This window comes from Rutilus rutilus, assembly GCF_951802725.1.
Source record: "Rutilus rutilus genome assembly, chromosome: 5".
Classification (NCBI taxonomy): Eukaryota; Metazoa; Chordata; class Actinopteri; order Cypriniformes; family Leuciscidae; genus Rutilus; species Rutilus rutilus.
In genome coordinates, this window is record NC_140213.1 from 50,021,660 (window position 1) to 50,048,881 (window position 27,222).

The 27,222-nt window shown below is 48.9% G+C and overlaps 3 protein-coding genes across 3 annotated transcripts in view; 2 read left to right on the forward strand and 1 right to left on the reverse strand.

Annotated features, from left to right (window-relative positions):
• The first annotated feature begins 1,045 nt into the window (after positions 1-1,045).
• Positions 1,046-9,239, forward strand: afg2b (AFG2 AAA ATPase homolog B). Its single transcript, XM_084410129.1, has 9 exons — positions 1,046-1,174; positions 2,212-3,243; positions 4,073-4,255; positions 4,967-5,125; positions 5,888-6,097; positions 6,549-6,782; positions 7,796-7,930; positions 8,837-8,962; positions 9,068-9,239. The coding sequence occupies exons 2-9, from the start codon at positions 2,221-2,223 to the stop codon at positions 9,206-9,208; spliced, it is 2,211 nt and encodes a 736-aa protein (XP_084266255.1). The 5' UTR covers positions 1,046-1,174; positions 2,212-2,220; the 3' UTR covers positions 9,209-9,239.
• A 3,319-nt stretch (positions 9,240-12,558) lies between these two features.
• Positions 12,559-14,618, forward strand: cUnh15orf48 (chromosome Un C15orf48 homolog). The gene is made up of 5 exons (XM_084409483.1): positions 12,559-12,690; positions 12,822-12,888; positions 12,982-13,070; positions 13,335-13,395; positions 13,641-14,618. Exons 2-5 carry the CDS (start codon positions 12,847-12,849, stop codon positions 13,707-13,709), a joined length of 261 nt encoding a protein of 86 aa, XP_084265609.1. The 5' UTR covers positions 12,559-12,690; positions 12,822-12,846; the 3' UTR covers positions 13,710-14,618.
• Positions 14,619-15,549: 931 nt separating this feature from the next.
• Positions 15,550-27,222, reverse strand: part of slc30a4 (solute carrier family 30 member 4) — a 19,852-nt gene continuing 8,179 nt past the window's right edge. Inside the window, exons 6-8 of the mRNA XM_084408546.1 lie at positions 27,042-27,147; positions 26,340-26,474; positions 15,550-17,262 (exon numbers count right to left, since the gene is read on the reverse strand). Of these exons, the coding sequence (XP_084264672.1) occupies positions 17,108-17,262; positions 26,340-26,474; positions 27,042-27,147 (396 nt within the window). The 3' untranslated portion in view covers positions 15,550-17,107. The remainder of the gene's footprint in view (positions 17,263-26,339; positions 26,475-27,041; positions 27,148-27,222) is intronic.

Consider the following 27,222-nt stretch of genomic DNA (forward strand, 5'->3'; position numbering starts at 1 on the left):
CCCCACAAACACAATCAAGCCCCGCCCACATCTGTTCTTGTTCGAGAAGCGTTTCACTAAATGGCTCAATAGGTAAGAAAAAACGAGCACAACTTCCGTTTCCTGTCGACTTTATCTAATTCATATCTTTATATATTTTTTGTTAATATAGGCTACATTTATTATTATATAAATTCTCTAATTTATTAAATAAAGATATTAAAATTAAAATAAGAATAGCGAAATAGCTTTTGTGTTTCACTTAACCTAATTTCAACTCTGATCCTCTTTGGTTCTTGTTCATGTTATTTTATGTTGCCAGTAGACATATTAAAATACGAGGCATCATCAATGAATTGTGATTTACACATAATAAGGCAGATTACATTACAGTTCGACCTAAACCCCACTGTACAGAACGTGTTCCAGAGAGTGTCTTTACCTCCAAACAACTCCAGAACAAACTCGTGATTCATCTCCAGAACAGCTGAAGTTCGGGATAAACTTACACAAATATAAACAAGTAGGTTCCATCATCATTCTCTCATAGCTAAGTCTTCTCACAGTTCACTGATCTCAGAAATCTCTCAAAGGTGCAATGAGTTTTACCTTTATCACTGACGAGGTTCATGCATAGACAGTATGGGGTTCATATGGTACAGGAATATTTTGCCGCGCGTTGAAGGTCAACATCATTTCCGGTCGATTCGTGGTTGTGTTCATCTTCTATGGTGTTCATATGGTCGTGTTCGCGAAGATACTCACTAGTTCCCTGTGTCTGTAAAATGTGTGTAACGTTTTTAGAAAAAATTTTCACCTAAACCTGTAGCCTACGCTCTTTTATGCTTTAAAAAAAAAAAAAATGTACATTTTTTTTTTAACTTGACAGTATTTGTAAATTGCAAGATATAAAAGAAGATTCCACAATTTTCCATTTATTGAGGGCGAGCAAACTGTTAATTTTCACTTAATCATTTCATGAATTTGTTTTTGTTTTTATCTTATTCTATTTATATTTAATGTTTTATTTATGTTATTAATGTTGTTAGTAGCAGATCCAGTCCAGCAGGTGTCGCTGCGTGTTGTCCACCGTGTGACGCAGCGGTGAAGAAGACAGAGAAGACACGTGATGTTTGTGTTCATTACAGCACGTGGAGGAAGATCTGTCAAGCTAGTCACATGAGTTCCAGTCTGGGTAAGAAAACAACGATATCGACATCACTGTTTGATATTACTGCCGATGTTAGGGGTTTGTAGTTTATTTCAGTCTGAATGTATGTGTGCTGCTGTCTCTCTGACACATTCGTGTGAGTGAGTGAGTGTGTGTGTGTGTGTGTGTGTGTGTGTGTGTGTGTGTGTGAGAGAGAGAGAGAGAGAGAGAGAGAGAGAGAGAGAGTGTGTGTGTGTGTGTGTGTGTGTGTGTGTGTGTGAGTGAGTGTGAGAGAGAGAGAGTGTGTGTGTGTGTGTGTGTGTGTGTGTGAGAGAGAGAGAGAGAGAGAGAGAGAGAGAGTGTGTGTGTGTGTGTGTGTGTGTGAGAGAGAGTGTGTGAGAGAGAGAGAGAGAGAGAGAGAGAGTGTGTGTGTGTGTGTGTGTGTGTGTGTGTGAGTGTGTGAGAGAGAGAGAGAGAGAGAGAGAGAGAGTGTGTGTGTGAGAGAGAGAGAGAGAGTGTGTGTGTGTGTGTGTGTGTGTGTGTGTGTGTGTGTGTGTGTGTGTGAGAGAGAGAGAGAGAGTGAGTGTGTGTGTGTGTGTCTGAGAGAGAGAGTGTGTGTGTGTGTGAGAGAGAGAGAGAGAATGTGTGTGTGTGTGTGTGTGTGTGTCTGAGAGAGAGAGCGTGTGTGAGAGAGAGAGGGAGGGAGGGAGAGAGAGAGAGAGAGAGAGTGTGTGTGTGTGTGTGTGTCTGAGAGAGAGAGAGAGAGAGTGTGTGTGTGTGTGTGTGTGTGTGTGTGAGAGAATGTGTGTGTGTGTGTGTGTGTGTGCAATATTCAATATACTGATACTCATCTGTGAAAAACAGAAAACAGAGTCTCTCACGCTTGAATGGTTTACAGTCATATTGAAATGCTCGAAGAGGAATCGATAAGAGGAATCGATAAGAGGAATCGAAATTTAAATTTTATAACAAGTATCCGATTCCTGACCTCAAGTAAATTCTGGAATCGATTTTCAATTCCCAAACATAGTTGTTTCTGAAGGTCTGTCACTGAAGCTGAGCTGAGCTGTGTTCACCGGCAGGTTTCTGCGATGACGAACACGGAGGGTGTGAAGGTTCTGCCGGCGGATGCGTCGGACACACACACTCAGCGCTGCCGGATGGGCCCGGCTCTGATGAGCAGGTTAGGCCTGAGACTGGGTTCTCCGGTTCTGATCCGGGTTCTGCAGGGGGCGTGTGTGTGCACCGCATGGCCTCGACGTGACCTCGCGGACGGGTTCCTGCAGATCAGCACCCAGTGCTCCACACCGGGCCTCGACGGGCTCATCGACCCGCACATCAAACCGCTAAAGTGCCCTAAACTCACCAGTGTGAGCGTGAAAGTGTTCGTGCGAAATCTGAAACACAAGAGCGAATCCGTTCACGAGCTGCTCGAGGGGCTTTACGTGCACGAGGGTCACTTAGTGAATCTGGGTGTGGAAACCGAGATCAGGTTTGTTCTGGTTGAGACGGTGAACTCAGGCTCGCAGAAAGCGGGTTTGGTTACGGCTAGAACTCGCGTTGATGTCGTCGCGATACAATCCGTTAAACACATGGAGAGGCGGAAGGTTTCCGGATCAACTCTAGGTGGCGTTGAGGACGTTTACGCATCGCTGAAAGAAATGATCACGTTTCCGTTGCGTTACCCGGCGGTTCTGCGGACTCTGGGTCTGTCGTGTCCACGAGGGCTTCTGCTAATCGGGCCGCCCGGCGTAGGGAAGACGCTTCTGGTGCGCCACGTCGCACAGGACGTCGGAGCCACGCTGGTGACCGTGAACGGGCCTGACGTCACGGGTTCTCGACCCGGAGAGAGCGAGGAGAACCTGCGGCGGGTGTTCGATCAGGCCCGGGCCGAGGCGGAGGAGGGTCCGTGTGTTCTGCTCATCGATGAGATCGACTCGCTGTGCCCGAGGAGAACGGAGAGCAGTGGAGCGCCGGAGAACCGACTCGTCGCGCAGCTGCTAACGCTAATGGACGCCATCGGCAGTCGTGAGGGATTCGTGATCATCGGAGCCACTAACCAACCGGACGCTCTTGACCCGGCGCTCAGGAGACCCGGGAGGTTCGACAGAGAGGTACTGCTGATCACTCTTCAAAGGGGTGTAACGATACCCTCATGTCACGATTCGATACATATCACGATACGATATTATTGATATTACTGATCACTCTTTAATAACTGCATTAGTTAACAATGAAAAATAAAGAGAGATTGATTCATCTGATGAGTCGTTTGAGAATCATTGAAAATGTGGTGATGTGCAAATGTTATGAGGAAATTAGAGATGGTCCTCACTGCAGAACATGAAATCCAGGGGGAGGAGTTGGATCCAGATCCAACTCCTCCCACCTTACATATACCTAAACCTACCCATCTGCACCCCCTGATCCCTAAACCTACCCATCTCCACCCCTTAGATGTGGATCCAACCCCGCCCCCTGGATCTAGTGGACTGCATTGAGGTGCTACTGGGAAATTAAACAGTTTTTTTACCTTTGATGCATGTAAACCTGTTGTATGAGACTACAAAACAACATTAGGAAACTTTAAAATAGCATAATAGGGGCCCTTTAATTGACAATCATTTTCATTTTAGGTGAATTATACACAATACATATTGTCACTATCCACAAATTGATGCATTTTTGTATTGCGATATATTGTGACACGACATATTGTTAGAGCCCTACACTTTAAGAGTCACCAGACCTAGTGCCAAGTAGGCATAACTCGAGACTATGGTAATTACGACGTGGTGAACGCAGCATCATGAGCGCTGGATGAGGTAGATATTTACCTTCAAGCCATTATACTGTAGGAAACAACAAAAAGTGTCCTTTGAATTGCTGTCCTGTGCGTCTGAAATCCCCTTGCTGTGTTTCTTGTTCTGGCGTGTCCTGCAGGTGATCATCGGCGTGCCCTCGCTGCTGCAGAGGCGCAGTATTCTGACGTGTGTGTGTCGAGAGATGCCGCTCTCCCCTGATGTGGATCTGAACGCTGTGGCTGAGATGACCTGTGGCTTCGTCGGGGCCGATCTGAGCGCGCTCAGTAGAGAGGCAGTGCTGCAGGCCATGAGGCACTCACAGGTACAGTCACTGATCAAGTGTTTGAACAATTAAAGCCTCTGATTTACTCCCGTGTTTGAACAATTAAAGCCTCTGATTTACTCCCCTGGGATGTGTGATGAGTTGTGATGATGAGTTATGAGTCGTGATGAGTGAGTCGTTGTGATTGTGATTGGGAGTTGTGATTGGGAGTTGTGACTGTGATGAGTTGTGACTGTGATGAGTTGTGATTGTGATGAGTTGTGACTGTGATGAGTTGTGACTGTGATGAGTTGTGATGAGTTGTGACTGTGATGAGTTGTGACTGTGATGAGTTGTGACTGTGATGAGTTGTGACTGTGATGAGTTGTGACTGTGATGAGTTGTGACTGTGATGAGTTGTGACTGTGATGAGTTATGAGTCGTGATGAGTTGTGACTGTGATGAGTTATGAGTCGTGATGAGTGAGTCGTTGTGAGTCGTGATGAGTGAGTCGTTGTGATTGTGATGAGTTGTGACTGTGATGAGTTGTGACTGTGATGAGTTATGAGTCGTGATGAGTGAGTCGTGATGAGTGAGTCGTGATGAGTGAGTCGTGATGAGTGAGTCGTGATGAGTGAGTCGTGATGAGTGAGTCGTGATGTGTGATGAGTCGTGATGTGTGATGAGTCGTGATGTGTGATGAGTCGTGATGTGTGATGAGTCGTGATGTGTGATGAGTCGTGATTGTGATGAGTTGTCGTGGTCGTTCAGGCGGGAGCGAGTGAGCCGGTGTCGATGCAGCACTTCATGCGAGCGCTGCGGCACGTGCAGCCGTCATGTTTGAGGAGCAGTATCGGAGCGACTGACTTCAAGCCCATCAGCTGGGAGGAGATCGGAGGGCTAGAGGACGTGAAGCTCAAGCTCAAACAGGTACAAGAGTTCACTTGGTTACTGGCAGCCAATAGATTAGCCAATAGCCAATAGTTACTGTCTCTGCCACTCAGTGTTCTCTGCCACTCAGTGTTCCCACTCAGTGTTCTCTGCCACTCAGTGTTCTCTGCCACTCAGTGTTCTCTGCCACTCAGTGGTCTCTGCCACTCAGTGTCTCTGCCACTCAGTGTTCCCACTCAGTGTTCTCTGCCACTCAGTGTTCCCACTCAGTGTTCTCTGCCACTCAGTGTTCTCTGCCATTCAGTGTCTCTGCCACTCAGTGTTCCCACTCAGTGTTCTCTGCCACTGGTTCTCTGCCACTCAGTGGTCTCTGCCACTCAGTGTCTCTGCCACTCAGTGTTCCCACTCAGTGTTCTCTGCCACTCAGTGTTCCCACTCAGTGTTCTCTGCCACTCAGTGTTCTCTGCCATTCAGTGTCTCTGCCACTCAGTGTTCCCACTCAGTGTTCTCTGCCACTGGTTCTCTGCCACTCAGTGTTCTCTGCCACTCAGTGTTCTCTGCCACTCAGTGTTCCCACTCAGTGTTCTCTGCCACTGGTTCTCTGCCACTGGTTCTCTGCCACTCAGTGTTCTCTGCCACTCAGTGTTCTCTCTTCACCAGCTAATTACTCCTCGACAGCAATGCCATAAAAACAGAAGTTCAAAGACAATATTGTAAAGATGGCTGCACTTGTTTCTCAGGCGCATGAGGTCTATACAGGAAGAGTTCAGTTCTTGTGTTTAATGACATGCTTGTGTTCAGAGTATCGAGTGGCCCATGAGGTTTCCAGAAGCGCTGGTGCGGATGGGTGTTTCTCGGCCCAGAGGAGTGTTGCTGTACGGGCCGCCCGGGTGTGCGAAGACCTCGCTGGTGAAAGCAGCCGCCTCTTCATCACACTGCACCTTCTTCTCCATCAGCGGAGCCCAGCTCTTCTCTCCTTACGTGGGGGACTCGGAGAAAACACTCGCACAGGTCTGACATCACACACCCAAAAATGAGAATTAGCCCATGATTTACTTTCCCTCAAGCCATCCTAGGTGTATATGACATTCTTCTTTCAGACGAATACAATCAGAGTTATATTAATAAACACCCAGGCTCTTCCGAGCTTTATAATTGCAGTGAATTGCAACCATCAGTTTAAAGCTCAAAAAAGTGCATCTGTCCATCATAAAAGTACATCTGTCCATCATAAAAGTGCATCTGTCCATCATAAAAGTACATCTGTCCATCATAAAAGTGCATCTGTCCATCATAAAAGTGCATGGTTGCAATGTCATATACACTAGGATGGCTTGAGGCCGAGTAAATCATGAGCTAATTTTCATTTTAAAGTGAGCTCCTCCTTTAACACTGAGCTGATTTCAGCGACGCGTCGTCCTTTAGAGCGATGTTCTGGATGTTTCTCTCGGTCTGTCTGCAGTTGTTTGCTCAAGCGCGAGCGTGTGCGCCCTCCATCGTGTTCCTGGATGAGATCGACAGCATGGTGGGCTCTCGAGCGGACAGCGCTTCGTCTCACAGCGTTCAGTCGCAGGTTCTGTCGGTTCTGCTGACCGAGCTGGACGGCGTGGGCTTTCGGACCGTGGAGAGGCGGAGCGAGGGAAGAAAGATCGCTCAGATAGAGGGAGGAGAGCAGGAGGACACCAGAATACATCAGGTCATTTTTAACCCTCATCCTTCCCTCGCGTTCGGTAACACATCTTTCCCTCGCCAGTCAAAATCACAGAAGACCTAAAATTACTTACATTTTTTTTTTTTTTTTTTCAGAAAGCTTATTTTATTTAATTTTGTTATTTTTCTCTATTTTTTAATGCCATTTATTTGGAGATTTTTTTTTTACTTTTTTAAAATTTATCTTTAAAATTACTAGATTTGATCAATAAATAGTAAATAAACAGTAATTTAAGCGCATTCCTCACATTCTTTCAACTTAAATTCAAAATAACTCACGATTTCATGCATAAACCTTTTAATTCAGCTCTAAATGTCTTACATCAGTGTCTTTGTCGACCTCTTGTGGAAAAATAATATATCATGATATTTCATGACTCTAGATGGCCTTATATCTCTATATGGAGCAAATGAAAACAAATCATTTGTTAACAAACAAGTATTCATTACTTCAATGAGCTCATTGTTTCTGTCTTAAATTATTACATTGTTTAAATTAATACCTTTTTCGCTAACTGTGATTTGTATATGTACAAACTTAGACAGTTTCCTCTGATAACAGATCTCTCTAAATTGTAATATGGACTCATGCATTTTCTGTAAAGCTGCTCTGAAACGATGTGTATTGTGAAGCGCGTTACAAATAAATGTGAATTGTATGGCAAATGAGCTGTTCCTCTGGGTCCTAAAGTCAGTTCATTCAGTATACATTCAGATAAACAGGTAGATATTAAACGTTATTAGTTAGAATTTTGACCATTTTTATGTTTTTCAATGTGATCTGAAGCGTTCCATTCATTCCTAAGGGGGTCAGATTGACCCGAGAGTGGAGGATTCGTTACTTTTTTCAATTTCAACCACAAAACTCCTCGAATCCATTCAATTTTCTTTGTGTGTATTCGTGGTTCAAGTGCAACAAAAGTCTTGGACCCCTCTGATGAACACTCGATTTTTAAACAGTTTTTAACAAATGAGTTTCAACTGTGTGTGTGATTTCAGATGGAGCTCCAGGAAGTGTGTAATAAGGATGTTTTGATCGTGGCTGCCACTAATAGAGCAGACGTTCTGGACAGCGCTTTGCTCAGACCCGGCCGACTCGACCAGATTATATACGTGCCTCCTCCAGACCGAGAGGTGAGCAGTCCTAGCATCCGCCACACACACTACACTGCGTTACAGTCACCGTGAAATCTTCATTGAATTTCGTGATGTCTGTGCTCTTCGTGTTTTATGTTTTGTTTTTTATGTAAAAAAATTCTTCATCGGAATGGTACGAAACTTGGTAAAGGTTTTGGCACTTGCTGTGTGAACACAACAAAAAATCATGGACATGATTAGAACAGGTTTAATGGTCCTGAAAACAACAGTCACGCTTGTGCTCCTCGTGATCAATAATGAGCGCATTGGGAATGAATGGGAGACGAGTTTCCTCTAGTGGAAGCGTTTGGTACTGCAGCCGAACACACTCTCACTGAAAGATCATTTTTTGAGATATCAGACTAAAATTTGGAGCACAGCTTGTTTAGATTTATGGCTTTGATGTTCTTGCAGTTTTAGAGTAAAACGTGATTTTGAAAATATGTATTTCATATAAAAATTTTAAATCGTATTTTTTCACTTCAGCAATAATCTGCCACGTGTCGTCTTTGAAAAGAGATCAAACTTCAGTCTGTCGCTCTAAAGCGTTCAAGATTTATGTCAGTTTAAGTTGGAGATAAAATTTTCAGGTCTATGCTCAAAAAGTGAATAAATGGATTATAAATACAGCGTCAATCTAATTTAGTACCATAAAATCCCCTAAAAATACTAAACATTATCAAACTAAAATATAGTACATTCATTTCATTGACAAAAACTAAAAATTCAATAATTTTTGAAGGACACGTGAAGGGCACCAGAGGGTTGCGCTGGTGTTTTCTTCCCTATTTTGACGTTTATGCCAGTGAAACAGAACAAGGGCGGGGCTTGATTTTATCCATGAGGATTTGATTGGATGATGGTGATTTTAGAGCTGATGCTGATGTTGTCTGCTGTGATCAGGGTCGTCTGGCCGTGCTGAACGTCTGCACTAAACGTGTCCCGCTTCATCAGGACGTGTGTTTGCAGGATCTGGCTGATCAAACTGAGCTCTTCTCTGGAGCCGATCTAGAAAACCTGTGCAAAGAGGTAAATCACACACTCACTGCACGGATTCACTCGCTCTCCTTCTGCCCTGTAAACCTGGACTCGTGTGCGTGTGTGTGTGTGTGTGTGTGTGTGTGTGTCTTCCAGGCGGCTCTTCTGGCCCTGCGTGAGGATGGACTCGATGTTCCCTGCGTGAGGCACACGTACTTTATGAAGGCGCTTCGGATTCTGAGTCCATCGCTGAGTCCTGAACAACTTCAGCAGAACTTACACTCATGTCTCTGTTAAAAATGTGTTCAATAAAAAAATTTGTAATTTGTGTACAAATGTCATGGTTTCCAGTTTTCAATCTTAATTTTCAAAGTAAAGTGTGTTTTTACAACTTTGCAAAATAGGAAAAAAATAGAGAGATTGATAACGGCAGTCATGTAAATATGTCATTTTCACCGTCACTCACTGCAGCGTTAACTATTTAAACAAAGGTTATATAATAAATAGTATTATACATGGATATACATTAAAAAAACTAGATTTTTAAATCAGCCAGTTAGAATTGTTACTGTGATCAGTGTGAGAGCGACGTGTTTCGGGCCGATGAGGAAGTGCCGTAGATTGAGAGTCGAAGGACACACACAGCTGAACTCTGAAGGAAATGCATGTTTTAAACAGATGTTGTTTGTGGGTTCTACATCTGTACAAAACAGACACAGTCAGTAAATGGGTTCAACATAACACCACACTACTCACAGCACACTACTCAACCTGACAGCACACTACTCACAGCACACTACTCAACCTGACAGCACACTACTCACAGCACACTACTCAACCTGACAGCACACTACTCACAGCACACTACTCAACCTGACAGCACACTACTCACAGCATATTCTGGATCAGTTGCAGAGGTTTGACAGATGCTGGAAGGAGAGAGCATTACAATAGTCCAGTCTGGAGAGAACAAGAGCTTGGAGAAGGAGTTGTGTAGCTCCAATAGGATGGGCCTGATCCTCCTAATGTTGTTTAGGGCAAATCTGCAGGACCGGCAGTTCTAGCAATGTGTTCTGTGAAGCGGTCCCAGCACTGAGCCCTGAGGCACTCCAGTAGCTAGATGATAACAGTAATGGGGAAAAACATGTTTCTGAATGACAGACACTAGTGATGACATGTAGATGTAGAAGAGAAGCGGTCCCAGCACTGAGCCCTGAGGCACTCCAGTAGCTAGATGAGAACAGTAATGGGGAAAAACATGTTTCTGAATGACAGACACTAGTGATGACATGTAGATGTAGAAGAGAAGCGGTCCCAGCACTGAGCCCTGAGGCACTCCAGTAGCTAGATGATAACAGTAATGGGGAAAAACATGTTTCTGAATGACAGACACTAGTGATGACATGTAGATGGAGAAGAGAAGCGGTCCCAGCACTGAGCCCTGAGGCACTCCAGTAGCTAGATGATAACAGTGATGGGGAAAACCATATTTCTGAATGACAGACACTAGTGATGACATGTAGATGGAGAAGAGAAGTGGTCCCAGCACCGAGCCTTGAGGCACTCCAGTAGCTAGATGATAACAGTGATGGGGAAAACCATATTTCTGAATGACAGACACTAGTGATGACATGTAGATGGAGAAGTGGTCCCAGCACTGAGCCCTGAGGCACTCCAGTAGCTAGATGAGAACAGTAATGGGGAAAACCATATTTCTGAATGACAGACACTAATGATGACATGTAGATGTAGAAGAGAAGTGGTCCCAGCACCGAGCCCTGAGGCACTCCAGTAGCTAGATGATAACAGTGATGGGGAAAACCATATTTCTGAATGACAGACACTAATGATGACATGTAGATGTAGAAGAGAAGTGATCCCAGCACCGAGCCCTGAGGCACTCCAGTAGCTAGATGATAACAGTGATGGGGAAAACCATATTTCTGAATGACAGACACTAGTGATGACATGTAGATGGAGAAGAGAAGCGGTCCCAGCACCGAGCCCTGAGGCACTCCAGTAGCTAGATGATAACAGTGATGGGGAAAACCATATTTCTGAATGACAGACACTAGTGATGACATGTAGATGGAGAAGAGAAGTGGTCCCAGCACCGAGCCCTGAGGCACTCCAGTAGCTAGATGATAACAGTGATGGGAAAACCATATTTCTGAATGACAGACACTAGTGATGACATGTAGATGGAGAAGTGGTCCCAGCACTGAGCCCTGAGGCACTCCAGTAGCTAGATGATAACAGTAATGGGAAAAAACATATTTCTGAATGACAGACACTAATGATGACATGTAGATGTAGAAGAGAAGTGGTCCCAGCACTGAGCCCTGAGGCACTCCAGTAGCTAGATGATAACAGTAATGGGAAAAACATATTTCTGAATGACAGACACTAGTGATGTCATGTAGATGGAGAAGAGAAGCGGTCCCAGCACTGAGCCTTGAGGCACTCCAGTAGCTAGATGATAACAGTGATGGGAAAAAACATATTTCTGAATGACAGACACTAATGATGACATGTAGATGTAGAAGAGAAGTGGTCCCAGCACTGAGCCCTGAGGCACTCCAGTAGCTAGATGATAATAGTGATGGGAAAAAACATATTTCTGAATGACAGACACTAATGATGACATGTAGATGGAGAAGAGAAGCGGTCCCAGCACTGAGCCTTGAGGCACTCCAGTAGCTAGATGATAACAGTAATGGGAAAAAACATATTTCTGAATGACAGACACTAATGATGACATGTAGATGTAGAAGAGAAGCGGTCCCAGCACTGAGCCTTGAGGCACTCCAGTAGCTAGATGATAACAGTGATGGGAAAAAACATATTTCTGAATGACAGACACTAATGATGACATGTAGATGTAGAAGAGAAGCGGTCCCAGCACTGAGCCTTGAGGCACTCCAGTAGCTAGATGATAACAGTGATGGGAAAAAACATATTTCTGAATGACAGACACTAATGATGACATGTAGATGTAGAAGAGAAGTGATCCCAGCACCGAGCCCTGAGGCACTCCAGTAGCTAGATGATAACAGTGATGGGGAAAACCATATTTCTGAATGACAGATCCTAATGATGACATGTAGATGGAGAAGAGAAGCGGTCCCAGCACTGAGCCCTGAGGCACTCCAGTAGCTAGATGATAACAGTGATGGGGAAAACCATATTTCTGAATGACAGACACTAGTGATGACATGTAGATGGAGAAGAGAAGCGGTCCCAGCACTGAGCCCTGAGGCACTCCAGTAGCTAGATGATGGTCTTAGACACCTCACCCCTCCACGACACCCTGAAGGACCTGCTGAAAGGGAAGACCTGAACCATTGGAGTGCTGTTTCTGAGATGCCCTTTTCATTTATATACATGTTTATATTATTTACATTTGAAGATTTTTTTTTTTAAATTAATCCCCAACACCAAAGGTTATCTCTTCTTTACTCCTTTGCCCATGCTTTTACTAAGGGGCCATCCTGGTCATTTATAAGGAGGTGAGCAACAGCTGATTGACCCCTTGAAGGTGCAGTGGAGTGTAAGTGGAGAAGACTTCACTTTCCTTTTCATCTCATATTTGTGACTGTGAGGCAGATTGTTATTGCCTCCAGCAGAGGGCGCTCATCAGTTTCAGTATGAAGGTGAAGTGCATGAGAGGATGGGTGTGTGTGTGGGTGTGTGTGTACGTGCCATCAAACACATCTCTTTTGTGTTTATATGAACAACACTGTCAGAATGATGCTGCATTTACTCCACAACTTCAGAAGGTCGGTTCACTCTCAACATCTGTCTTCTTCTTCTTCATCATCATCATTGATTTTTTATTTCTATTTGTTCATCTGTGAATCTCAAACTCTCATTGAAGCACTGAATAGAAAAGAATAATTGTTTTCTTTAGGAAGCCTCGTTGTAGCAGGTGAAAGATGTCTGGAGGGTTTTTTCAAATGCTCAAGAAAAGGAAGGAGGTGAGGAAGACTTATCATCATCATCATCATAATCATCTGGAATATTTTATCACTTCACCTGTTTCACTTAATCTTTTCTGTAATTTTTTCTAGTTAATTCCTTTGATTGGGTTTGTTGGTTGTGCCGCACTCGGAGCAGCAACAACCTCCGTTTACTTCTTACTGACCAAACCGGATGTCATGTGAGAAACTTTATCTTTATTATAGATTTATTAAACTCATGAACACGGTTAATAATAAACATTGTTATCAGTCTATCTATATAAAGTGCTTCCTGTATGCTTTATTGTTACTAGTTACTGTGGAGAAGTTCTGTTGGTTTCTAGCAAAAAGAAAGTTTTAAAATGTATGATAATATGATGATTATGAGGGATGTCTGATCCTTTAATATTCAACATATAACGTTGTAAAAGCTGTACAGTGATAACATTACTTGACTTTTATAGTTTAAACAAGACAAGAAACCCAGAGCCATGGGAGACACTAGATCCATCAAAACCACAGAAGGTAAACGCCTAATAAACTCTTCATCGACCCGGACTGGCGGGTTATGCTCATGTTCGTTTTTTAATATAATAGCAGGAGCTCAAACTGCGGTTCGATTCCCAGTGAATGCATGAACTGATAATGTGAATAATATGTAGGTGACAGCAACAGCGATATTATCATATGAGGAAAGAGATGCTGGAAGATGAAGCTGTTGAAGAGTGATGAACACTAGAGATGCATGAACAGATTCTGTCTTCTTTCAGCTGATGACGATTAACCAGCAGTGGAAACCAGTGGAGGAGCTGGAGCTGGTGAAGAAACTGACCAGATGATCTGCTCTCCTTCTCTGCACTGATTTACTTCTATATTCTCAGGACTCTGTTTGCATTTGCACTGTCAAAATCACTTAAAACTTGAATAAATTAACGACACAAACGAAAGAGAAATTCTGCTGCTGTGTCTGTCTTTCTGACGAGAAGGATTGAACTTTGCTGATGAATTCATGCAATTAGCCTTTAATCCGTTCAGCTTGCGTTCATATCTCTCACAGTCACTGTTTCCTTCAGCCGGAACAACATGAGAATAAATCAAACCTGTCGACAATTACACTGATAAACTAAAGAGGAACTAAAGAGGAAACTAACCCTCCCTGCTTCCGTCCTCATGCTGGAGAAACAAACGTTCATCTCTGACCTGAAGATCCTGTTTCATTCGCAGGCCAGATCATTACAGAGAGGCTGATGTACTTCACGTGTGTGTGTGTGTGTGTGTGTGTGTGTGTGTCATGAACACTGCCCATGTTATTATACCAGAAACTCCCTGGAACATCATGAACATTCCCATCAGCCCACATTCTCCAGCCACGCGCCTATGCCTGTTTATGTCTGGTTGCACAAGAATGAATTCTAGTTAGAACAAGTCTCTCTCTCTGTGTGTGCGTGTGTGTGTGTGTACGTGACTCCGTGTTGTGTGCGGATGTCGCCCGTCATGTGACCAGGAAGTGTTTGACACCACTGAACACTGACTGATGCGTCATGTCTTTAAATGTCCCATCAAGATTAATGTATAAGGGAAAGTGTTTTAATGCGCTGTATAAACTTGCAATTATGAGTTTATATCTCAGAAATCTGACTTTTTCATCTTAATTGTGAGATACAAACTCACAATTAAAGTGCCTCTTTTATGTTTTGTCAGATATGACCTTTCATGCAGTGTGTAATAAAGCTGTAAAAGATCAGTTCAGATAAACTGAGTTATTGGTTACCAAAAGAAAGAATCGATTCTGAACTGAAACGAGTCGTCAGTAATTCAGTCTCACTTCCTGCTGAACCTGCATAGGTTCGTAACTAATTAGCATAATGTCAACCTGTGGTGTTGATTGGCTGAGCAGCGTCTCTTAGCTCCGCCCTCAAACACTGTAGTGTATCTGAGACTGGAAGAGTTTGGTTCGTGTTGTTCGTGTCGAGAAGACGCTGTTTTCTGAGATTGATACGGTAAAACCCCACGCCATCGTTACTGTTCGTATCACTGAGATCAAGAGCTGAGATTCAGATATGATAATGAGCGTTTGCTTTCTGACCAATCACAGCAGAGCAGCTCTCAGAGAGGCGGAGCTTAGAGAGACTGAATCCTTGATGGAAGCGTTTCAGAGGAAAGAGCTGAAGCTGCAGTGGAGATTATGAGGACATTACAGTGTTTTTGATCATGGATGAATGTGAACCTGTTGTAGGAGACGCCAAAACAACATTAGAAACCTTTAAAATAGCAGAATAGAGCACTTTAAACACTGTATTGTCACTTTTTATTCCATGGCGGAAACACGCTTCCATGGATATTAGTGATTTGTTCAGTGACTAAAATCATCGGAACACTTAAATCCCGTGTGACTCCATCATGTCCTGGAGTGAAACTGGATTTACACTTGAGAAACTCTTTGTACGTCACTTTCCATAAAGATCATTCACACATCTATTCCTAAGAGACTGCAGCACATCATCAAATCACAACACAACCTCTGTTCCAGAGGAGACACACACACACACACACACACACACCCTAAAGACACTCAGCAGTCGTTCGTTCGCAACCAGCAGACAAAAACATGAATGATGCGCAAACATCCTAAACCTGAAGCCCGTGATTCAGAGAGAACTCAAATAAAAACCGAATGCAGACATTAAAAAATTATTTATTTCAAGTTATCAAGCGCGTCAGTGTAAGTCCATCATCCTCAGACACACAACCAACAAACACTGCAAATATAGAGAAAACCATCCAAAGCCTGACAATCTGTTTCAGAAAACAACAAACAAAAAAACATAAAAAAATGATAAAAAAGGCATATCGGCCAAATACTGATGAGAGGCACTGATAGTTAAATAATAATTATATCTGCATCTTGAGGGAAAAATAAAGATAAAAGGAAGATTGTGTCGCTCTGAGTTTGTGAACGGACACAAACATCTGCAGGAAATTATTACAAATGTCTAAAATATACTAAACTAATGAGTGTGTAACAGAGATGATGTGAAACTACTGTCTGTCCTGTCAAACTACGATTGTCTGTTGATTGAAGAATTCTACAAACATGTCAAATATGTCACGTTGTGCACTGATGAGACGCTGAGGAGACACTGAGGAGACACTGATGAGACACTGAGGAGACACTGAGCGCTTGCGGAGCGTTTGGATTATTTCAGTGCTGCCAGAATATGAATCTCATGAAAAGCTGTTCAGGTCATATTTTACCCCTATAGTCTAGATGAAAAACATTAACGTGTCTTTTGCATTTTTAGCACCCCACCAAATTCAGTGTGAAAAAATAAATATATTCTTTAAATTGTGAAGTTGCACTGCCTTTAATTTATGCTAATTTTAATAACATTACAGTAATGAGACATAAATCCAAACTCATTACATTAATGCGATTTTTGTTGTTGTTGCAACATGACCATGATAATTCAAAAGGAAAACATGCTTAACTGTGATTAAAAGTTGCACAAAAAAATCCAGGCTTCATTCTGCTCATGCAAAACAAAACAAAAGCTGGTTTTGTCTTGTAATGTTGTGGTTTAATCTGAGCCGTTCTCATGAGATTCACTCCAGAACACACAGACACACACACACACACACACACACACACACACACACACACACACATAAAAGCGGGTCCTAAAACACACCTTTCTCCTGTGAGCACGTCTGTATTAAAGGTTTATCAAAATGAGGTCAATATTCATTATAGAAAAGCTACTAGCCAATCATTAAAACCCTGCTGGGTCGACACGTCAGTTTACCCGTCTCTCTCTCTCCTCGTGTGTGTGTGTGTGTGTGTGTGAGCGAGAGAGAGGGAGGCAGTGTGCGCAGGATTGTGGCGTCTCCTATCTCTCACTCTCTCTCTCTCCTCGTGTGTGTGTGTGTGTGTGTGAGCGAGACAGAGGGAGGCAGTGTGCGCAGGATTGTGGCGTCTCCTATCTCTCACTCTCTCTCTCTCTCTCTCTCTCTCTCTCTCTCCTCTGTGTGTGTGTGTGTGTGTGTGTGAGTCAGCGAGAGAGAGGCAGTGTGCAGGACTGTGGCGCCCCCTGTCTCTCTCTCCTCGTGTGTGTGTGTGTGTGTGTGTGTGTTTGTCAGCGAGAGAGGGAGACAGTGTGTGCAGGACTGTGGTGTCTTGTCTCTTTCTCTTCTCGTGTGTGTGTGTGTGTGTGTGTGTGTGTGTGTGTGTGTGTGTGTGTCAGCGAGAGAGAGAGAGGCAGTTTGTGCAGGACTGTGGCGTCTCTTGTCTCTGCGTCTGTAGTTGAACCGTACAGTGTGTCACGCCGTGTGACGTCATCAGCAGGCGCCGTGCATTGGACTGCACTTCCTCCCAGTTACCCACAATCCCCGGCACTAGACACACAACACAGGCAGATGTAAAACCATTAATCCAGTATGAGGGCTCCAGAAAACCTGTGCCTGTGACGCTTCATGATCTGAATGTGCTGGAACTCACCGAGTCGCAGGTGTGGCGTGATGTGGGTGTGGTGTGGATGTGGATGTGGATGTGGGTGTGGGCGTGGGCGTGGGCGTGGATGTGGTGTGGTGTGGTGTGGGTGTGGGTGTGGGTGTGGGTGTGGGCGTGGGCGTGGATGTAGGTGTGGGTGTGGATGTGGTGTGGTGTGGATGTGGGTGTGGGTGTGGGCGTGGATGTGGATGTGGATGTGGATGTGGGTGTGGGTGTGGGCGTGGCTGTGGTGTGGGTGTGGATGTGGTGTGGTGTGGATGTGGTGTGGATGTGGTGTGGTGTGGATGTGGGTGTGGATGTGGTGTGGGTGTGGATGTGGTGTGGTGTGGATGTGATGTGGTGTGGTGTGGATGTGGGTGTGGGTGTGGATGTGGTGTGGTGTGGGTGTGGATGTGGTGTGGTGTGGATGTGGATGTGGATGTGGGTGTGGGCGTGGATGTGGTGTGGTGTGGATGTGGTGTGGTGTGGATGTGGTGTGGTGTGGATGTGGATGTGATGTGGTGTGGTGTGGTGTGGATGTGGTGTGGTGTGGGTGTGGGTGTGGATGTGGTGTGGTGTGGATGTGGATGTGGATGTGGGTGTGGGCGTGGATGTGGTGTGGTGTGGATGTGGTGTGGTGTGGATGTGGTGTGGTGTGGATGTGGATGTGATGTGGTGTGGATGTGGTGTGGTGTGGATGTGGATGTGGATGTGGATGTGATGTGGTGTGGTGTGGTGTGGATGTGGTGTGGTGTGGGTGTGGGTGTGGATGTGGTGTGGTGTGGATGTGGATGTGGGTGTGGGCGTGGATGTGGTGTGGATGTGGTGTGGTGTGGTGTGGATGTGGATGTGATGTGGTGTGGTGTGGTGTGGATGTGGTGTGGGTGTGGGTGTGGATGTGGTGTGGTGTGGATGTGGATGTGGATGTGGGTGTGGGCGTGGATGTGGTGTGGTGTGGATGTGGTGTGGTGTGGATGTGGTGTGGTGTGGTGTGGATGTGGATGTGATGTGGTGTGGATGTGGTGTGGTGTGGATGTGGATGTGGGTGTGGGTGTGGGCGTGGCTGTGGTGTGGATGTGGATGTGGATGTGGGTGTGGATGTGGTGTGGTGTGGATGTGGATGTGGATGTGGGTGTGGGTGTGGGCGTGGCTGTGGTGTGGATGTGGTGTGGTGTCGATGTGATGTGGTGTGGTGTGGATGTGGGTGTGGGTGTGGGTGTGGGTGTGGTGTGGTGTGGATGTGGTGTGGTGTGGATGTGGTGTGGTGTGGATGTGGGTGTGGTGTGGTGTGGTGTGGTGTGGGTGTGGGTGTGGGCGTGGATGTGGTGTGGTGTGGATGTGGGTGTGGGCGTGGATGTGGTGTGGTGTGGATGTGGATGTGGATGTGGATGTGGTGTGGTGTGGCTGTGGGTGTGGGCGTGGATGTGGTGTGGTGTGGATGTGGGTGTGGGTGTGGGCGTGGATGTGGTGTGGATGTGGTGTGGATGTGGATGTGGGTGTGGTGTGGGTGTGGATGTGGTGTGGGTGTGGGTGTGTGTGTGTGTGTGTGTGTGTGTGTGTGGATGTGGGTGTGGTGTGGTGTGGATGTGGTGTGGTGTGGTGTGGGTGTGGTGTGGGTGTGGGTGTGGATGTGGTGTGGTGTGGATGTGGGTGTGGTGTGGTGTGGATGTGGTGTGGTGTGGTGTGGTGTGGTGTGGGTGTGGGTGTGGGTGTGGTGTGGTGTGGGTGTGGGCGTGGGCGTGGATGTGGTGTGGATGTGGTGTGGATGTGGGCGTGGATGTGGTGTGGGTGTGGGTGTGGGCGTGGTGTGGGTGTGGGCGTGGATGTGGTGTGGATGTGGGTGTGGGTGTGGATGTGGGTGTGGTGTGGATGTGGTGTGGATGTGGATGTGGGTGTGGATGTGGTGTGGGTGTGGGTGTGGGTGTGGGTGTGGATGTGGTGTGGTGTGGATGTGGGTGTGGATGTGGATGTGGTGTGGTGTGGTGTGGATGTGGATGTGGATGTGGATGTGGGTGTGGGTGTGGATGTGGTGTGGGTGTGGATGTGGTGTGGTGTGGTGTGGTGTGGATGTGGGTGTGGGTGTGGATGTGGTGTGGGTGTGGGTGTGGATGTGGTGTGGGTGTGGGTGTGGATGTGGTGTGGTTGTGGTGTGGTGTGGTGTGGGTGTGGGTGTGGGCGTGGCTGTGGATGTGGTGTGGTGTGGGTGTGGGTGTGGATGTGGTGTGGGTGTGGGTGTGGATGTGGTGTGGTGTGGTGTGGTGTGGATGTGGTGTGGGTGTGGGTGTGGATGTGGTGTGGTGTGGTGTGGGTGTGGGTGTGGGTGTGGTGTGGTGAGGTGTGGATGTGGGTGTGGGTGTGGGTGTGGGTGTGGTGTGGTGAGGTGTGGGTGTGGGTGTGGATGTGGGTGTGGTGAGGTGTGGATGTGGTGTGGTGTGGGTGTGGGTGTGGGTGTGGTGTGGTGTGGATGTGGGTGTGGGTGTGGTGTGGTGTGGATGTGGTGTGGTGTGGGTGTGGGTGTGGGTGTGGTGTGGATGTGGGTGTGGATGTGGATGTGGTGTGGTGTGGATGTGGTGTGGGTGTGGTGTGGATGTGGGTGTGGGTGTGGTGTGGTGTGGGTGTGGGTGTGGGTGTGGGTGTGGGTGTGGGCGTGGACGTGGTGTGGTGTGGTGTGGATGTGATGTGGGTGTGGGTGTGGATGTGGGTGTGGTGTGATGTGGGTGTGGGTGTGGGTGTGGATGTGGGTGTGGATGTGGTGTGGGTGTGGATGTGGGTGTGGATGTGGGTGTGGTGTGATGTGGGTGTGGGTGTGGATGTGGGCGTGGTGTGATGTGGGTGTGGATGTGGATGTGGGTGTGGATGTGGTGTGGGTGTGGGTGTGGGTGTGGGTGTGGGTGTGGGTGTGGTGTGATGTGGGTGTGGGTGTGGATGTGGTGTGATGTGGGTGTGGATGTGGGTGTGGGTGTGGATGTGATGTGGGTGTGGGTGTGGGTGTGGTGTGATGTGGGTGTGGATGTGGGTGTGGGTGTGGATGTGGGTGTGGATGTGGTGTGGTGAGGTGTGATGTGATGTGGGTGTGGATGTGGGTGTGGATGTGGTGTGGTGAGGTGTGGATGTGGGTGTGGGTGTGATGTGGGTGTGGGTGTGATGTGGGTGTGGGTGTGGATGTGGTGTGATGTGGGTGTGGGTGTGGATGTGGATGTGGTGTGGATGTGGTGTGGTGTGGTGTGGATGTGGTGTGGTGTGGGTGTGGTGTGGATGTGGGTGTGGGTGTGGATGTGGTGTGGTGTGGTGTGGATGTGGGTGTGGGTGTGGGTGTGGTGTGGATGTGGTGTGGTGTGGTGTGGATGTGGGTGTGGGTGTGGTGTGGATGCGGTGTGGTGAGGTGTGGATGTGGGTGTGGATGTGATGTGGGTGTGGGTGTGATGTGGGTGTGGGTGTGGGTGTGGTGTGATGTGGGTGTGGGTGTGGGTGTGGATGTGGTGTGGTGTGGATGTGGTGTGGTGTGGTGTGGATGTGGTGTGGTGTGGGTGTGGTGTGGTGTGGATGTGGGTGTGGATGTGGTGTGGTGTGGATGTGGGTGTGGGTGTGGGTGTGGATGTGGTGTGGATGTGGTGTGGTGTGGTGTCGATGTGGATGTGGATGTGGGTGTGGGTGTGGTGTGGATGTGGTGTGGTGAGGTGTGGATGTGGGTGTGGATGTGATGTGGGTGTGGGTGTGATGTGGGTGTGGGTGTGGGTGTGGTGTGATGTGGGTGTGGGTGTGGATGTGGTGTGGTGTGGATGTGGTGTGGTGTGGTGTGGATGTGGTGTGGTGTGGGTGTGGTGTGGTGTGGATGTGGGTGTGGGTGTGGGTGTGGATGTGGGTGTGGGTGTGGGTGTGGATGTGGTGTGGATGTGGTGTGGTGTGGGTGTGGGTGTGGGCGTGGATGTGGTGTGGTGTGGTGTGATGTGGGTGTGGGTGTGGATGTGATGTGGATGTGGGTCTGGTGTGATGTGGGTGTGGGGTGGGTGTGGATGTGGGTGTGGATGTGATGTGGGTGTGGATATGGTGTGGGTGTGGATGTGATGTGGGTGTGGATATGGTGTGGGTGTGGGTGTGGGGTGGTGTGATGTGGGTGTGGGGTGGGTGTGATGTGGGTGTGGGGTGGGTGTGGGTGTGGGTGTGGGGTGGTGTGATGTGGGTGTGGGTGTGGATGTGGTGTGGTGTGGATGTGGTGTGGTGTGGTGTGGATGTGGTGTGGTGTGGGTGTGGTGTGGTGTGGGTGTGGGTGTGGGTGTGGGTGTGGATGTGGTGTGGTGTGGATGTGGTGTGGTGTGGATGTGGTGTGGTGTGGGTGTGGTGTGGATGTGGGTGTGGGTGTGGATGTGGTGTGGTGTGGTGTGGATGTGGGTGTGGGTGTGGTGTGGATGTGGTGTGGTGAGGTGTGGATGTGGGTGTGGATGTGATGTGGGTGTGGGTGTGATGTGGGTGTGGGTGTGGTGTGATGTGGGTGTGGGTGTGGATGTGGTGTGGTGTGGATGTGGTGTGGTGTGGATGTGGTGTGGTGTGGGTGTGGTGTGGATGTGGGTGTGGGTGTGGATGTGGGTGTGGGTGTGGGTGTGGTGTGGGTGTGGGTGTGGATGTGGTGTGGTTGTGGTGTGGTGTGGTGTGGGTGTGGGTGTGGGCGTGGCTGTGGATGTGGTGTGGTGTGGGTGTGGGTGTGGGTGTGGATGTGGTGTGGGTGTGGGTGTGGTGTGGATGTGGGTGTGGGCGTGGATGTGGTGTGGTGTGGATGTGGATGTGGATGTGGTGTGGTGTGGCTGTGGGTGTGGGCGTGGATGTGGTGTGGTGTGGATGTGGGTGTGGGTGTGGGCGTGGATGTGGTGTGGATGTGGTGTGGATGTGGATGTGGGTGTGGTGTGGGTGTGGATGTGGTGTGGGTGTGGGTGTGTGTGTGTGTGTGTGTGTGTGGATGTGGGTGTGGTGTGGTGTGGATGTGGTGTGGTGTGGTGTGGGTGTGGTGTGGGTGTGGGTGTGGATGTGGTGTGGTGTGGATGTGGGTGTGGTGTGGTGTGGATGTGGTGTGGTGTGGTGTGGTGTGGGTGTGGGTGTGGGTGTGGTGTGGTGTGGGTGTGGGCGTGGGCGTGGATGTGGTGTGGATGTGGTGTGGATGTGGGCGTGGATGTGGTGTGGGTGTGGGTGTGGGCGTGGTGTGGGTGTGGGCGTGGATGTGGTGTGGATGTGGGTGTGGGTGTGGATGTGGGTGTGGGTGTGGTGTGGATGTGGGTGTGGATGTGGTGTGGGTGTGGGTGTGGGTGTGGGTGTGGGTGTGGATGTGGTGTGGTGTGGATGTGGGTGTGGATGTGGATGTGGTGTGGTGTGGATGTGGATGTGGATGTGGGTGTGGGTGTGGATGTGGTGTGGGTGTGGATGTGGTGTGGTGTGGTGTGGTGTGGTGTGGATGTGGATGTGGGTGTGGGTGTGGATGTGGTGTGGGTGTGGGTGTGGATGTGGTGTGGGTGTGGGTGTGGATGTGGTGTGGTGTGGTTGTGGTGTGGTGTGGTGTGGGTGTGGGTGTGGGCGTGGCTGTGGATGTGGTGTGGTGTGGGTGTGGATGTGGTGTGGGTGTGGGTGTGGGTGTGGATGTGGTGTGGTGTGGTGTGGTGTGGATGTGGTGTGGGTGTGGATGTGGTGTGGTGTGGTGTGGGTGTGGGTGTGGGTGTGGTGTGGTGAGGTGTGGATGTGGGTGTGGGTGTGGGTGTGGGTGTGGTGTGGTGAGGTGTGGGTGTGGGTGTGGATGTGGGTGTGGTGAGGTGTGGATGTGGGTGTGGTGTGGTGTGGGTGTGGGTGTGGGTGTGGTGTGGTGTGGATGTGGGTGTGGGTGTGGTGTGGTGTGGATGTGGTGTGGTGTGGGTGTGGGTGTGGGTGTGGTGTGGATGTGGGTGTGGATGTGGATGTGGTGTGGTGTGGATGTGGTGTGGGTGTGGTGTGGATGTGGGTGTGGGTGTGGTGTGGTGAGGTGTGGGTGTGGGTGTGGGTGTGGGTGTGGGTGTGGGCGTGGACGTGGTGTGGTGTGGTGTGGATGTGATGTGGGTGTGGGTGTGGATGTGGGTGTGGTGTGATGTGGGTGTGGGTGTGGGTGTGGATGTGGGTGTGGATGTGGTGTGGGTGTGGATGTGGGTGTGGATGTGGGTGTGGTGTGATGTGGGTGTGGGTGTGGATGTGGGCGTGGTGTGATGTGGGTGTGGATGTGGATGTGGGTGTGGATGTGGTGTGGGTGTGGGTGTGGGTGTGGGTGTGGGTGTGGTGTGATGTGGGTGTGGGTGTGGATGTGGTGTGATGTGGGTGTGGATGTGGGTGTGGGTGTGGATGTGATGTGGGTGTGGGTGTGGGTGTGGTGTGATGTGGGTGTGGATGTGGGTGTGGGTGTGGATGTGGGTGTGGATGTGGTGTGGTGAGGTGTGATGTGATGTGGGTGTGGATGTGGGTGTGGGTGTGGATGTGGTGTGGTGAGGTGTGGATGTGGGTGTGGGTGTGATGTGGGTGTGGGTGTGATGTGAGTGTGGGTGTGGATGTGGTGTGATGTGGGTGTGGGTGTGGATGTGGATGTGGTGTGGTGTGGATGTGGTGTGGTGTGGTGTGGATGTGGTGTGGTGTGGGTGTGGTGTGGATGTGGGTGTGGGTGTGGATGTGGTGTGGATGTGGGTGTGGGTGTGGGTGTGGGTGTGGTGTGGTGTGGATGTGGTGTGGTGTGGTGTGGATGTGGGTGTGGGTGTGGTGTGGATGTGGTGTGGTGTGGATGTGGTGTGGTGAGGTGTGGATGTGGGTGTGGATGTGATGTGGGTGTGGGTGTGATGTGGGTGTGGGTGTGGGTGTGGTGTGATGTGGGTGTGGGTGTGGGTGTGGATGTGGTGTGGTGTGGATGTGGTGTGGTGTGGTGTGGATGTGGTGTGGTGTGGGTGTGGTGTGGTGTGGATGTGGGTGTGGATGTGGTGTGGTGTGGGTGTGGGTGTGGGTGTGGGTGTGGATGTGGTGTGGATGTGGTGTGGTGTGGTGTCGATGTGGATGTGGATGTGGGTGTGGGTGTGGTGTGGATGTGGTGTGGTGAGGTGTGGATGTGGGTGTGGATGTGATGTGGGTGTGGGTGTGATGTGGGTGTGGGTGTGGGTGTGGTGTGATGTGGGTGTGGGTGTGGATGTGGTGTGGTGTGGATGTGGTGTGGTGTGGTGTGGATGTGGTGTGGTGTGGGTGTGGTGTGGTGTGGATGTGGGTGTGGGTGTGGGTGTGGGTGTGGATGTGGGTGTGGGTGTGGGTGTGGATGTGGTGTGGATGTGGTGTGGTGTGGGTGTGGGTGTGGGCGTGGATGTGGTGTGGTGTGGTGTGATGTGGGTGTGGGTGTGGATGTGATGTGGATGTGGGTCTGGTGTGATGTGGGTGTGGGGTGGGTGTGGATGTGGGTGTGGATGTGATGTGGGTGTGGATATGGTGTGGGTGTGGATGTGATGTGGGTGTGGATATGGTGTGGGTGTGGGTGTGGGGTGGTGTGATGTGGGTGTGGGGTGGGTGTGATGTGGGTGTGGGGTGGGTGTGGGTGTGGGTGTGGGGTGGTGTGATGTGGGTGTGGGTGTGGATGTGGTGTGGTGTGGATGTGGTGTGGTGTGGTGTGGATGTGGTGTGGTGTGGGTGTGGTGTGGTGTGGGTGTGGGTGTGGGTGTGGGTGTGGATGTGGTGTGGTGTGGATGTGGTGTGGATGTGGTGTGGTGTGGGTGTGGTGTGGATGTGGGTGTGGGTGTGGATGTGGTGTGGTGTGGTGTGGATGTGGGTGTGGTGTGGATGTGGTGTGGTGAGGTGTGGATGTGGGTGTGGATGTGATGTGGGTGTGGGTGTGATGTGGGTGTGGGTGTGGTGTGATGTGGGTGTGGGTGTGGATGTGGTGTGGTGTGGATGTGGTGTGGTGTGGATGTGGTGTGGTGTGGGTGTGGTGTGGATGTGGGTGTGGGTGTGGATGTGGGTGTGGGTGTGGGTGTGGGTGTGGATGTGGTGTGGATGTGGTGTGGTGTGGGTGTGGGTGTGGGTGTGGGCGTGGATGTGGTGTGGTGTGGTGTGATGTGGGTGTGGGTGTGGATGTGATGTGGATGTGGGTCTGGTGTGATGTGGGTGTGGGGTGGGTGTGGATGTGGGTGTGGATGTGATGTGGGTGTGGATATGGTGTGGGTGTGGATGTGATGTGGGTGTGGATATGGTGTGGGTGTGGGTGTGGGGTGGTGTGATGTGGGTGTGGGGTGGGTGTGATGTGGGTGTGGGGTGGGTGTGGGTGTGGGTGTGGGGTGGTGTGATGTGGGTGTGGGGTGGGTGTGATGTGGGTGTGGGGTGGGTGTGGGTCTGGTGTGATGTGGGTGTGGGTGTGGATGTGGATGTGATGTAGATGTGGGTCTGGTGTGATGTGGGTGTGGGGTGGGTGTGATATGGGTGTGGGTGTGGATGTGATGTGGATGTGGGTCTGGTGTGATGTGGGTGTGGGGTGGGTGTGATGTGGGTGTGGATGTGGATGTGGATGTGATGTGGATGTGGGTCTGGTGTGATGTGGGTGTGGATGTGGATGTGGATGTGATGTAGATGTGGGTCTGGTGTGATGTGGGTGTGGGGTGGGTGTGATGTGGGTGTGGGTGTGGGTGTGGATGTGATGTGGATGTGGGTCTGGTGTGATGTGGGTGTGGGGTGGGTGTGATGTGGGTGTGGGTGTGGGTGTGGATGTGATGTGGATGTGGGTCTGGTGTGATGTGGGTGTGGGGTGGGTGTGATGTGGGTGTGGGTGTGGATGTGGATGTGATGTAGATGTGGGTCTGGTGTGATGTGGGTGTGGGGTGGGTGTGATGTGGGTGTGGGTGTGGGTGTGGATGTGATGTGGATGTGGGTCTGGTGTGATGTGGGTGTGGGGTGGGTGTGATGTGGGTGTGGATGTGGGTGTGGATATGGTGTGGGTGTGGTGTGATGTGTAACTCACCGAGCCTCAGGTGAACAATAGCAGCGGTTTTGTCTGCTGTTAGAGCCCAGAGCTTCAGCTCCTCCACACACTCCACATGCTGCAGCTTCAGCAGATCCGCACGCATATCACACACATCCACATGACGAGGCACTCCTGCACACACAACACACACATCAGACAGATAGACAGAGAGACAGACAGACAGATAGACAGACAGATAGATAGATAGACAGACAGATAGATAGATAGACAGACAGACAGACAGACAGACAGACAGACAGACAGACAGATAAATAGACAGACAGACAGACAGATAGATAGACAGACAGACAGACAGACAGACAGACAGACAGACAGACAGACAGACAGACAGACAGATAAATAGACAGACAGACAGACAGACAGACAGATAGATAGACAGACAGACAGATAAATAGACAGACAGACAGACAGACAGACAGATAAATAGACAGACAGACAGACAGACAGACAGATACAGATAGATAGACAGACAGACAGACAGACAGACAGATAAATAGACAGACAGACAGACAGATAAATAGACAGACAGACAGACAGATAGATAGACAGACAGACAGATAAATAGACAGACAGACAGACAGACAGACAGATAGACAGATAGATAGACAGACAGACAGACAGACAGACAGATAAATAGACAGACAGACAGACAGACAGACAGATAGACAGGTGTCTCACCCTCCAGTAGAATGATGCCGGTGTCTCTGATGATGTGGAATGTGCTGAACAGCACCAGCACTGAGAACAGGTATGTACAGATGGGATCTGCCAGCTTATACTCCGGCTAACACACACACACACACACACACACACACACACGTCTGTCATCAGCTGCAGGGTTATTGTGTTATTCTCATCA